General features: G+C 43.1%; 1 protein-coding gene across 1 annotated transcript in view; it reads left to right on the forward strand.

The window, feature by feature from the left end:
* RASGRF2 (Ras protein specific guanine nucleotide releasing factor 2) overlaps positions 1 to 13,444 on the forward strand; it is a 241,503-nt gene that overhangs the window by 176,434 nt on the left and 51,625 nt on the right. Inside the window, exon 18 of the mRNA XM_007179765.2 lies at positions 10,341 to 10,447. Within this exon, the coding sequence (XP_007179827.2) occupies positions 10,341 to 10,447 (107 nt within the window). The remainder of the gene's footprint in view (positions 1 to 10,340; positions 10,448 to 13,444) is intronic.

Genomic DNA, 13,444 nt, shown 5'->3' on the forward strand with positions numbered 1-13,444 from the left:
GGGTGTTGAATTTTGTCGAAAGCTTTCTCTGCATCTATTGAGATGATCATATGGTTTTTCTCCTTCAATTTGTTAATATGGTGTATCACATTGATTGATTTGCGTATATTGAAGAATCCTTGCATTCCTGGGATAAACCCCACTTGATCATGGTGTATGATCCTTTTAATGTGCTGTTGGATTCTGTTTGCTAGTATTTTGTTGAGGATTTTTGCATCTATGTTCATCAGTGATATTGGCCTGTAGTTTTCTTTCTTTGTGACATCTTTGTCTGGTTTTGGTATCAGGGTGATGGTGGCCTCGTAGAATGAGTTTGGGAGTGTTCCTCCCTCTGCAATATTTTGGAAGAGTTTGAGAAGGATAGGTGTTAGCTCTTCTCTAAATGTTTGATAGAATTCGCCTGTGAAGCCATCTGGTCCTGGGCTTTTGTTTGTTGGAAGGTTTTTAATCACAGTTTCAATTTCAGTGCTTGTGATTGGTCTGTTCATATTTTCTATTTCTTCCTGGTTCAGTCTCGGCAGTTTGTGCATTTCTAAGAATCTGTCCATTTCTTCCAGGTTGTCCATTTTATTGGCATAGAGTTGCTTGTAGTAATCTCTCATGATCTTTTGTATTTCTGCAGTGTCAGTGGTTACTTCCCCTTTTTCATTTCTAATTCTATTGATCTGAGTCTTCTCCCTTTTTCTCTTGATGAGTCTGGCTAATGGTTTATCAATTTTGTTTATCTTCTCAAAGAACCAGCTTTTAGTTTCATTGATTTTTGCTATTGTTTCCTTCATTTCTTTTTCATTTATTTCTGACCTGATCTTTATAATTTCTTTCCTTCTGCTGGCTTTGGGGGTTTTTTGTTCTTCTTTCTCTAATTGCTTTAGGTGCAAGGTTAGGTTGTTTATTCGAGATGTTGCCTGTTTCTTGAGGTAGGCTTGTATTGCTATAAACTTCCCTCTTAGCACTGCTTTTGCTGTGTCCCATAGGTTTTGGGTCGTCGTGTCTCCATTGTCATTTGTTTCTAGGTATTTTTTGATTTCCCCTTTGATTTCTTCAGTTATCACTTCGTTATTAAGTAATGTATTGTGTAGCCTCCATGTGTTTGTATTTTTTACAGATCTTTTCCTGTAATTGATATCTAGTCTCATAGCGTTGTGGTCGGAAAAGATACTTGATACGATTTCAATTTTCTTAAATTGACCTAGGCTTGATTTGTGACCCAAGATATGATCTATCCTGGAGAATGTTCCATGAGCACTTGAGAAAAATGTGTATTCTGTTGTTTTTGGGTGGAATGTCCTATAAATATCAATTAAGTCCATATTGTTTAATGTATCATTTAAAGCTTGTGTTTCCGTATTTATCTTCATTTTGGATGATCTGTCCATTGGTGAAAGTGGGGTGTTAAAGTCCCCTACTATGATTGTGTTGCTGTCAATTTCCCCTTTTATGGCTGTTAGTATTTGCCTTATGTATTGAGGTGCTCCTATGTTGGGTGCATAAATATTTACAATTGTTATACCTTCCTCTTGGATCGATCCCTTGATCATTATATAGTGTCCTTCTTTGTCTCTTGTAATAGTCTTTATTTTAAAGTCTATTTTGTCTGATATGAGAATTGCTACTCCAGCTTTCTTTTGATTTCCATTTGCATGGAATATCTTTTTCCATCCCCTCACTTTCAGTCTGTATGTGTCCCTAGGTCTGAAGTGGGTCTCTTGTAGACAGCATATGTATGGGTCTTGTTTTTGTATCCATTCAGCCAGCCTGTGTCTTTTGGTGGGAGCATTTAATCCATTTACATTCAAGGTAATTATCGATATGTATGTTCCTATTCCCATTTTCTTAAATGTATTGGGTTTGTTATTGTAGGTGTTTTCCTTCTCTTGTGTTTCTTGCCTAGAGAATTTCCTTTAGCATTTGTTGTAAAGCTTGTTTGGTGGTGCTGAACTCTCTCAGCTTTTGCTTGTCTGTAAAGGTTTTAATTTCTCCATCGAATCTGAATGAGATCCTTGCTGGGTAGAGTAATCTTGGTTGTAGGTTTTTCTCCTTCATGACTTTAAGTATATCCTGCCACTCCCTTCTGGCTTGCAGAGTTTCTGCTGAGAGATCAGATGTTAACCTTATGGGGATTCCCTTGTGTGTTATTTGTTTTTTTTCCCTTGCTGCCTTTAATATGTTTTCCTTATATTTAATTTTTGACAGTTTGATTAATATGTGTCTTGGCGTGTTCCTCCTTGGGTTTATCCTGTATGGGACTCTCTGTGCTTCCAGGACTTGATTAACTATTTCCTTTCCCATATTAGGGAAGTTTTCCACTATAATCTCTTCAAAAATTTTCTCAGTCCCTTTCTTTTTCTCTTCTTCTTCTGGTACCCCTATAATTCGAATGTTGGCACGTTTAATGTTGTCCCAGAGGTCCCTGAGACTGTCCTCAGTTCTTTTCATTCTTTTTTCTTTATCCTGCTCTGTAGTAGTTATTTCCACCATTTTATCTTCCAGGTCACTTATCCTTTCTTCTGCCTCAGTTATTCTACTATTGATCCCATCTAGAGTATTTTTAATTTCATTTATTGTGTTTTTCATCATTGCTTGGTTCCTCTTTAGTTCTTCTACATCCTTGTTAAATGTTCCTTGCATTTTGTCTATTCTATTTCCAAGATTTTGGATCATCCTTACTATCATTATTCTGAATTCTTTTTCAGGTAGACTACCTATTTCCTCTTCATTTGTTAAGTCCAGTGTGTTTTGAGCCTGCTCCTTCATCTGCTGTGTGTTTTTCTGTCGTCTCATTTTGCCTATCTTACTGTGTTTGGGGTCTCCTTTTCACAGGCTGCAGGTTCGTAGTTCCCGTTGTTTTTGGTATCTGTCCCCAGTGGCTAAGGTTGGTTCAGTGGGTTGTGTAGGCTTCCTGGTGGAGGGAACTAGTGCCTGAGTTCTGGTGGATGAGGCTAGATCTTGTCTTTCTGGTGGGCACGTCCACGTCTGGTGGTGTATTTTGGGGTGTCTGTGGCCTTATTTTGATTTTAGGCAGCCTCTCTGCTAATGGATGGGGTTGTGTTCCTGTCTAGCTAGTTGTTTGGCATAGGGTGTCCAGCACTGTAGCTTGCTGGTCGTTGAGTGAAGCTGGGTCTTGATGTTGAGATGGAGATCTCTGGGAGATTTTTGCCGTTTGGTATTACGTGGAGCTGGGAGGTCTCTTGTGGACCAGTGTTCTGAAGTTGGCTCTCCCACCTCAGAGGCACGGCCCTGATGCCTGGCTGGAGCACCAAGAGCCTTTCGTCCACACGGCTCAGAGTAAAAGGGAGAAAAAATAGAAAGAAAGAAAGAAATAGGCTATAATATAGTGAAGTAAAATAAAGCTATTGTAAAGCAAAGCTATACAGACAAAATCTCACCCAGAAGCCTATACATATACACTCACAAAAAAAAGGAAAAGGGGAAAAATTAATATCTCCTGCTCCCAGAGTCCACCTCCTGAATTTGGGCTGATTCGTTGTCTATTCGGGTATTCAACAGATGCAGGCTCATCAAGTTGTTTGTGGAGCTTTAATCCGCTGCTTCTGAGGCTGCTGGGAGAGATTTCCCCTTCTCTTCCCTGTTCGCACAGCTCCTGGGGTTCAGCTTTGGATTTGGACCCGCCTCTGCGTGTAGGTCGCCTGAGGGCGTCTGTTCCCCGCCCAGACAGGACGGGGCTAAAGGAGCAGCTGCTTCGGGGGCTCTGGCTCACCCAGGCCGCGGGGAGGGAGGGGTACGGAGGAGGCGGGGCGAGCCTGCGGCGGCCGAGGCCGGCGTGACGTTGCACCAGCTCGAGGCGCGCAGTGCGTTCTCCCGGGGATGTTGTCCCCGGATCCCGGGACCCTGGCATTGGCGGGCTGCACAGGCTCCCGGGAGGGGAGGTGTGGAGAGTGACCTGTGCTCACACACAGGCTTTTTGGAGGCGGCAGCAGCAGCCCCAGCGTCTCACGCCCGTCTCTGGGGTCCGCGCTGATCGCCGTGGCTCGCGCCCTTCTCTGGAGTTCGTTTAGGCGGCGCTCTGAATCCCCTCTCCTTGCGCGCAGCGAAACAAAGAGGCAAGAAAAAGTCTCTTGCCTCTTCGGCAGCTGCAGACCTTTTCCCGGTCTCCCTCCCGGCTAGCTGTGGTGCGCCAACCCCTTCAGGCTGTGTTCACGCCGCCAGCCCCAGTCCTCTCCCTGCGATCCGACCGAAGCCCGAGCCTCAGCTCCCAGCCCCGCCCGCCCCGGCGGCTGAGCAGACAAGCCTCTCGGGCTGGTGAGTGCTGCTCGGCGCCGAGCCTCTGTGCGGGAACCTCTCCGCTTTGCCCTCCGCACCTCTGTGGCTGCGCTCTCCTCCGTGGCTCTGAAGCTTCCCCCCTCTGCCCCCCGCAGTCTCCGCCCGCGAAGGGGCTCCTAGTGCGTGGAAACCTTTCCTCCTTCACGGCTCCCTCCCACTGGTGCAGGTGCCGTCCCTATTCTTTTGTCTCTGTTATTTCTTTTTTCTTTTGCCCTACCCAAGTACGGGGGTAGTTTCTTGCCTTTTTGGAGGTCGGACGTTTTCTGCCAGCGTTCAGTGGGTGTTCTGTAGGAGCAGTTCCACGTGTAGATGTATTTCTACTGTATCTGTGGGAAGGAATGTGATCTCCGCGTCTTACTCTTCCGCCATCTTCACTGGAACTCTCTCTTGTAGCTTTAATAATATTTACCAACTTACAAGTAAAACTTAAAGTCTAAACTTTGTATCCAGGCTATGAGGTATAATTTAAAGCACTCTGGCTTTGGAAATGGACAGACCTGGGCTCAAGTCCTGGTTCTGCCACTTATTAACTCTGTGACCTTTGTCAGGTTTCTTAACCTCTCTGATTTCCTGTTTATTTGTCTGTCAATGGGGAAAACAACATTTACCCTACTTTGTTGCTGTTGTTGTTGAAGAAGCCACATTACTCATGGTCCTATATTTGGTACTTGGTGGGCATGCAATAAATGCCAATTGTTATTATTTCAAGGGTTAAAATATAGACCACTTGTTAAGCTCCTAGCACAATGCCTGGCACAAAGAAACAATAAATATGAACGATCCTTCCATGCCAACAACCAGAGTAGAAATACAGTTGTAATCCAAGTGCACAGAAATGTACAAACCAATTATATGATTTTGTACTGCACATGATTTTTAAAGAAAGATATCTACTGGACAAAGGAAAGCACATGGATAACATTGATGCTATTGGAGGGATTGAGTCCCATTTGTATAAAGCGAAAAATTATTCATCACTGTTGTGGCATTTTTCTTAATTGCCTCACTGATATAGTCATTAAAGTGATCTCAATGCATTCATTCAATAAGCCTAAATTTATTAAGACCTACAATGCCAGGTACTGGGGATAAAATTATTCACAATAAGAAACAGGTTCTAGAAGCGTGGTTAAAGTAACCAATAGTTAGCATTTACTTTTCCTTCCAGGCAGCCCATCACCATGGACCACTGGCATCAATATTATCTCTGTGCTTTTTGGCTCTTCCTGATTGTACTCTAACTTTCCTCACCAAGTCAGAGGATGGCCTAAAGATGCTTTGTTGGCATTAACAACAACTCCATGGTCCACTTCTTGACAATCTACTTTAGATGTTAAAATACCTTCCCATGTTCAAGAATTCCTTGTCTTTGACAGTTTGTCCTCAGCTCTAACTGGACAAGCCCATAATCCACCTACATGTAATCTTATTTCCATCTCATCATTATTTTACTTGCCTCTTACAAAGTAGGCAGTGAAGTTAGCTAAGTATCACATCATTTGAAGTATAAAATGAAAAATTTCCTCCTTTTCTCTATTTTAAAATTTCCTTGCCTCCATCCCCACTACTTTATTGTATGTCCTGCTTGTGATAGATTTCAAATACATAGTCATCATGGCAATATGGTGGGAAAATGCCCTTAATTCAGATACATAGCATCTGCAGACACTTTCAAATAGTTTTCATTGGGAGTGCTGCAATTTTTGTTAAGAAAAATAACTGCTGAGTGCCTGTGTGCAAAGCTGAAGGGCCTACAAAGATGCCTGAGATAAAATCCCTTCACCAGGGAGTGTATAGTTTAATCAGAGAGATGTCGCATCTACCAATTGCTGTAAGGGAGAGAATGACTCACAAGGTGTCTGGGGGAAGGACCATAAAGTTGAATCTCATTCTTAAATTCACACATATGGTGATTTGGTTCTTACCACTTTTCCAGATGGCTTTTTTACCCAGATTAGCTTGTTTGACCAGTGCCTACAACTGAAAAAAAGGCATGCATAAATTGGAAAGACAGGAATCTCGGGGTGACAGTATTCCAGATGTGTGATGTTAGTAAAACAAACTCTCCTGGTATCTGTGGAGTTTGGTTGTGCTGTGACACTTTGCTCTTCCAAAAAATGGCATAAGAACTTCTTGGGGGTGGATCCATTATTTTATGACAGAATGCCTTCTACATGGATATTGCCACCAATTCGCTATGTGGTTCATGTTTAAATTCAGAAATAAATATTGCCCAAGCAGCCCCCAGCTTAGATGGTGGTTTGCAATAAGGAGGAAATCTGGCAAGTTGCAGAAAATTGTTGCTCTGATCACAGAACTTTAAAATCTGTGAAAAATGGGAATCTTTTTCACTGCTTGATCAACAGATGGAGGTCTTTGATCTTAGAAATACTCTGTCAATTCTATTTAAACCACCAATTTAGAAATTCCCTAAACCAGATACATAAACTGTCTATCTGAGGGGCATACCTGTAGTAAACCCTGATAGATCAAGTTTTATAAACGGGGCTGCTGCTCAGTCATTAACTGAAGTTGCCTTAACTGTGCTCTCATGTGCTCAGCTGATACGGATGGTCTTGCTGTAATATATAGCACATGGGTCCACGTTCCCAATCAGACAGCCAGTCTCTCCTCTTTCCTGTTTTCTACCTCTTTATTTTTAAATTTTTTTTAACATCTATATTGGAGTATAATTGCTTTACAGTGTTGTTAGTTTCTGCTGTATAACAAAGTAAATCAGCTATACGTATACATACATCCCCATATCTCCTCCCTCTTGTGTGTCTCCCTCCCACCCTCCCTAACCCACCCCTCTAGGTGGTCACAAAGCACGGAGCTGATCTCCCTGTGCTATGCGGCTGCTTCCCACTAGCTATCTATTTTCATTTGGTAGTGTATATATGTCAATGCTACTCTCTCACTTCATCCCAGCTTACCCTTCCCCCTCCCCGTGTCCTCAAGTCCATTCTCTACGTCTGCATTCTTTATTCCTGTCCTGTCCCTAGGTTCTTCAGAACCTTTTTTTTTTTTTTTTACATTCCATATATATGTGTTTGTTTGCTACCTCTTTAGCTCTTTGTACTGCATTTGGGTAATTTTCTCAGATCTGTTTTTCAGATCTCTTTACAGTTTACTCTTTCTTTATTCAACTGGGTCTAACCTGTATTTATTTATAATATCTATCCATGTTTTAAATTTCAACTTGTCTATTTGTCAGCAGTAATTGAAAGAATAATTCCATTAATTTGAAGGCATTTTATGTGGTTCTTGTAAAATTTGACTTGAAATATTTTAAATTCTTTTCACATGTTTTCAGTTCCTACTTTTATATCTTTAGACTTTATAAACATCCTAATTTTAGGATATTTGAACTAGAACTATTGCATAGTTCTAGTTTCTGAAATTCTTGGTGGTGGTGGAGGGGGTGGTGAGGTGGGGAGCTCCTGATCCCTGTGTCCACAGACCCGTGTTCATGGTGGATGGCTTGTGTGTTTTGTACTTTGGGATTGTGAGGTTTTCTTCAGAGGCCTTTCTTGTTGGTCATCCAGTATAGGCTGAGGGCGAGCATTTGTCCCTCCGGAGAGGTTTTGTGTGTGCTTTTGTCAGGGCCTCCAGAGTTATCCCTGGCTGGGGCCAGCCAGTAGTGGTTCAATCTGGGCTTCAAACCTACATGAGGTGCTCCTGTGGTTATCAGTTCTCAGGGAGCCTTTGTTTCACCCTCACTGAGATCCAGGCTAAGACAGTCAAGTTTCTTAACTGTCTCCTTTTGCAGGTTGGAGAATTTCTTTTCCTAGTCCTCTCTTGGGCAGAGGGGATGGTCTTTCGAGAGTTCCAACTTTATGTGGGAGTCTCAGTTCTAATTCTGTCACTCACACTTCCTGGGCCTTCGTCTCCTGAATCACGTGGATTTACAATCCACGTCTCCTGTTACCAAGACTGGTAAACTGCTCTCCTCTTAAGGCAGACAGCAATAATTCAGAGGCTTAGTTCTCGTTTTCAGATCTCTCTGTGTGTTTGACCCTGGAAAATTCCTTATTTTCTTGAGAACTCAGCTATGCATTTAAAAAGATATTTATTATATTTTACCCAGAATTTCTAAGCTTCTAATAGCAAAAGATTTTTTCAAGATATCTAGTCTGCCAAGAGCACATCATCGTCCTCTGACAGTGTCTGCTAGTGGGTGGAAGATGCCTGTCTACAGTCAAAGAGGAGTATGGAGAAGGGGCCCCTGCCCTTTAGAAGCTCATGGACTTTTTCGTCTAACTCATTCATGGGTTCTGATGACTGTTCGTTCAGTCTTTCACTGAATCATCCTTACATTTGTAGCATATTCAAATAAATAGTTCCTACTATCCAAGCTTTTGTTCATTCATTCAGCAAATATATATTGTGTCCAGCATCTGCTACATGCCGCATATGTGCTCACGCTCAGCAAAAACATATCTGATCCTTATCTTCATGGAGGACACAAATAATCACATAAATAAATGTAAAATTGCAAATGTAGCAAGTGTCAGAAAGTAAACGTGCATGTTGCTGTGAGATGTGTGATGGGGGATTTACCCAGCTCAAGCCAGGAAGGGCTCATTTGGGGAAGTGAAATAAGAGTGGCTTTCACTGAGTGAAAGACGGTATATGCAAAGGCGCTGGGGTGAGGATGAGGGGCTGAAAGAAGGGTGGTTAAATGGAAGAGGAAATAGTGAGAAGAATATGGTCTCAGAAAAGGCTGAGAGGGAGCTAAGAGCCAAACCATGGACAACGTTGTAGGCTGTGTTAAGGAGTTTTGTATTTATCCTGAGTCATTGAAGGGCTTTAAACAGGGGAATGACACATCTAATTTGCCCTTTGGAAGATCTTTCTGACTTCAGAAAAGAGAACAGATTTGAGGAGGCAGCAGTGACAATGAAACTAGTTAGGAGGCTATTGTCAGTGGACTGGATGATAATTGCTGGAGCTCGATGCCAGTTTTGGCTTTGTGGATATGATGACATGGACAGATTTGAGATTTATTTTGCAGGTAAAGTTATCAGGGAGAAGAAGAGAGATGGCCTAAGAACAATTCCAAAGTTTCAGGCTTATGTAACTGGATGGCTGATGGTGTTCCTTTACTGAGATGGGGAACACTGGAAAAGGACAAGGTTTGGTGGAAAGGCCATCGGTTTTTCTTTTGCACATATTGAGTTTGAGGTTTTTGAAACATCTAAGAGGAAAATATCAAGAGGCAGTTGGATATATGGGTCTAGAGTTCGGAGAAGAAATCTAGGGACATAAATATGTGAGTAAATTTTTATAGGTGATCATTAGATGAGATTTCCTATGGAGAGATGATAGATATCCCTTGAGTATAGAGACATGGAGGTTATTGGTGACTTTAAATAAGCTCCCACTGTTTTCTCAAGTGCCATTCTAAATGCTTAACATGCACTAACTTAATCTCCAAACAAGTCTCTGAGGTTGGTACACTTATCCCATGCAGGACATGAGGAAACTGGTCACCAAAGAGGAGCCATAACTTACATAGTAGGAGAACAGGGATTTGAACCCAGACAGTCTGGCTGTGGAGTTCATGTTCTTAACCACTATGCTATACTGCTTCTCAATACATGGGTGCACAAGAAAGTATTTGTATCATCTGTGAGCCAAGGCTCATCCATCTACAGATATTGAAAATGTTTGTGGTTATATAGTGCCTTTGGAGCAAAAGTATAAACTAATGTTGATTCAAATACTTTGTTAAAACTCCTTCTTGGCTTTATATTATATAACAAGACAGGCACAAATGGAAGTGTCACTAGACCGGCTTTAGCTTCAATCAGTGGCCTTTAACAAATATGGGCACATTATTCATTTAATTGCACCTGTAACTATGCGGTGGCCTCGCTGCTGAGGGTGTAATAGGTAAGTAAGCAGAACCCACAGCAGTCTGAAGCCACTTGCTCCTCTGCCAAGATGTGTCATTTGTGAGTTTCATTAACCAATGTCCCAAAATAAGTGACCTTTTCCAGGTCCCTGGGGAGCGGCTTTAACTACAACATGTGTGTGTTTCTTTTCCTCCTAAGGATTTAACAACACCGAGAGAACATGTGACAAAGAGTTTATCATACGTAGAACAGCCACCAATCGCGTACTGAACGTCCTCCGTCACTGGGTCTCAAAGCACGCACAGGTAATTCAGTGGCCTCGGTAATGACTTTCAAGGATTTTTTTAAAACCAACTTTTTAAATCATTACAACGCCTTCTGATTCTTTGGAGTTGGAGTTTGAAACCTTGAAATTGGAACATAGGAAGGGAAGACACTGGAGGGCGGGCATACAGATCAAAGCAAACTAACGTGTACCGCTAACATCTGCTGTTTCAGATCTACAAAGGGCACGACACAAGAGATCAAGCAGGGCTCCCCTCTTCCCTCATCTCTCAGGCAACAGCACCCACTGTGGGCACTAGAGCTGTGGCAGGGCCACTGTCCCCTGCCACCCGGGAGCACTGTTCACAGGGCCCTCTCTGTAAGTGGAGTTGGCTCAGCTGGGGTGGTACCTCCTGGAAGTAAACGGCAGGTGCCCCTGGAAGTAAGCAGCATCCTGGTACCAGACACTCTGGTGTCTGGTCAGGGAGTGTTTTCTCAGCCCGATTCAGAAGATACTTTGCCTCATGCCCTTTGACGTTTTGGTTTCTAGTGCAGTTGTCTCTTGAACAATGTGATGGTTAGGAGCACCAGCCCTCTGTGCAGTGGAAAATTTGCATATAACTTATAGTTGGCCCTCTGTACCCATGGTCATGTGATATATGTTGTTCCTCCACGTCTGAGGATTCAACCAACTGCAGATTGTGCAGTACTGTAGAACTTACTATTGAAAAACATCCACATACAAGTGGACCCATGCAGTTCAAATCTGTGTTGTTCAAGAGTCTAATGTACTCTGTTTTTAAATTGCATCATGCTGACAGGACATCTGCTTGTTATCTATTTGTGTGTTTTCAGTGCAAGTTTATAGAATTTATATAGATTTCACCATCTCACAAAATAAAGCAAGGGCCCCCTTTGCCTCATTGATTCAAGGCATGAATTGTACCAAACAATGCCCCCACTGCCAAATAAAGGGTGGGCCCTCCTGGACACTGGCTGGCTAGCACCCAGCAAGGAGAGTTTGAGAGAGAGAAGGGGGCCCTTCATGGCTCAGATCAGAACACGGGAAACATGAAATGTGAGTTAGCTAATGACTAGAGAAAAAGAAAAAATGCAAGGAATTCCCATGGCTCACTTCATTATATTCTCAGAGGTCTACCGCCTGGCCCTTGGTAATGAACGCTCATCAGAGAGAGTCACACAAGGGCCAGGCTTCTGAAACCCCTGTGGCAAGACAATTCACTAATTGGAACAAGTGGGATTTGGACCTCACCACCAGTTAGCCTGTGACAACTCTTAAATACTAATTAAAATAAAAACAAAGACAGCACATTAAATAAAGTATGTAAACATTTCATCTTACACATCTTTAGTAAATAAAAATGGATCCTGTATGACCCAAATTCTGAGAACCATCCTTAGCTCATTGGAAATGTCTAGTCTCTCTTTTGCACAGTCTCAGTGAGCTGCTTTGAATCCCTTTTGCCTCATTGCAGATAAAACATGATAGTGATATTTCCCTTGCACCTGACTGTCCATCCCATCATCTCTGGGTTTTCACTCAGAGTCTTGGCTTCTGATTCCTGGATCCGACAGTGGCTTAGAGATGCAGAGTAGCTTCGATAGACAAAATTGAGCAGATGCTAATTTGCTCTCTTCCTCGGTCACAGCTTGGCCCCTGCAAGTTCATGCCAAGACTCAAAGTCACAGCCCAGGTTTCCCTGGCCCCAGCTCCCTCCTCTCCTCCACATCTTCCCTCAGGAGCTCTAACCCTGCTTCCCCATCAGCCTCACTTTCCTTTTATCAATTCCCAGTGCCCTCTTTTTCTTTTTTTTTTTTTTTTAATAAATTTATGTATTTATTTGTTTTTATTCTTGGCTGTGTTGGGTCTTCATTTCTGTGCACGGGATCCCTCCAGTTGCTGTGAGCGGGGGCCACTCCTCGCCATGGTGCACGGGCCTCTCATCATGGTGGCCTCTGCAGTTGCGGCATGTGGGCTCAGTAGTTGTGGCTCGCAGGCTCAGTTGTTGTGGCCCACGGGCTTAGCTGCTCCGTGGCATGTGGGATCCTCCTGGATGAGGGCTCGAACCCGTGTCCCCCGCATTGGAAGACGGACTCTTAACCACTGCACCACCAGGGAAGCCCAGTGCCCTCTTTTTCAAATCTCAAACAGGGATCCGTCACAATTCACATATAACTCTTATAGTAGCTGGAAAAGTACCACAAATCAAATTACAGTAGGCTGGGGTTATTTTACTTTTGGTAGAGAGAATTCATGATGGGAAGAGATTGGTGTGCTGAATCTGTCACTTATAATTAAGAGATTTAGAGCAAAATGTTATCGTCTGATTTGATAGCTACCTTGTACATGCATGTATACATGTGTGCATACAGGCAATATCAAGTTGAATAGCACCAAGCCCTTGGAGTAGAAAATGGATTGATGTGAAAGCAAGAATCTCTTTATTCAGATTGTCCTGGTGGCCTTTAGTTCCAATCCAAAAAGCCCCGAGGTGTTATCTTTTGTTTGGACAGTTCAGATACTTCGCAGCCCGTTACTTCAGATGTGCTCACACATGGGAAAGCACTTTGTAATCAATTCCAATTAGGGGACCACACTGGGAGGCCCAGCTTCCCAGACCCTCTCCACATCAGGGGGTACATCGCTACATGTGTGGACGGTACAAATTGCTCAGGCATCCGGTCTATTCTCCTGTCAGGATTACGGTATAAAATTTAGACCCCGATGTGCCAAAGGCAGTTCTTACCACTCACTCATTTGTCTTTTCTTACCTTCCCTGCACGAGTGAGTGGATTGCGGGGATCTGCGGTTAGCGTTCGATGGTCCTGGCATAACTTCATCATGTGCACAGCCTGTCACCTTCCTCATTCAGCCGAGTTCTCCATCGTCCTCTGTGTAAGCGCGTGAGGTGCAGGGTGTTTCTGTAACATTTCTGCTTCTTGGCAGGTGCTTTAGGGCTTTCTTTGCTGGTGTCAGTGTCCAGGTCTCCTTTCCTCCCTTTACTGATTTGCTTTAG

This window comes from Balaenoptera acutorostrata, chromosome 2 (assembly GCF_949987535.1).
Source record: "Balaenoptera acutorostrata chromosome 2, mBalAcu1.1, whole genome shotgun sequence".
NCBI classification, from domain to species: Eukaryota; Metazoa; Chordata; class Mammalia; order Artiodactyla; family Balaenopteridae; genus Balaenoptera; species Balaenoptera acutorostrata.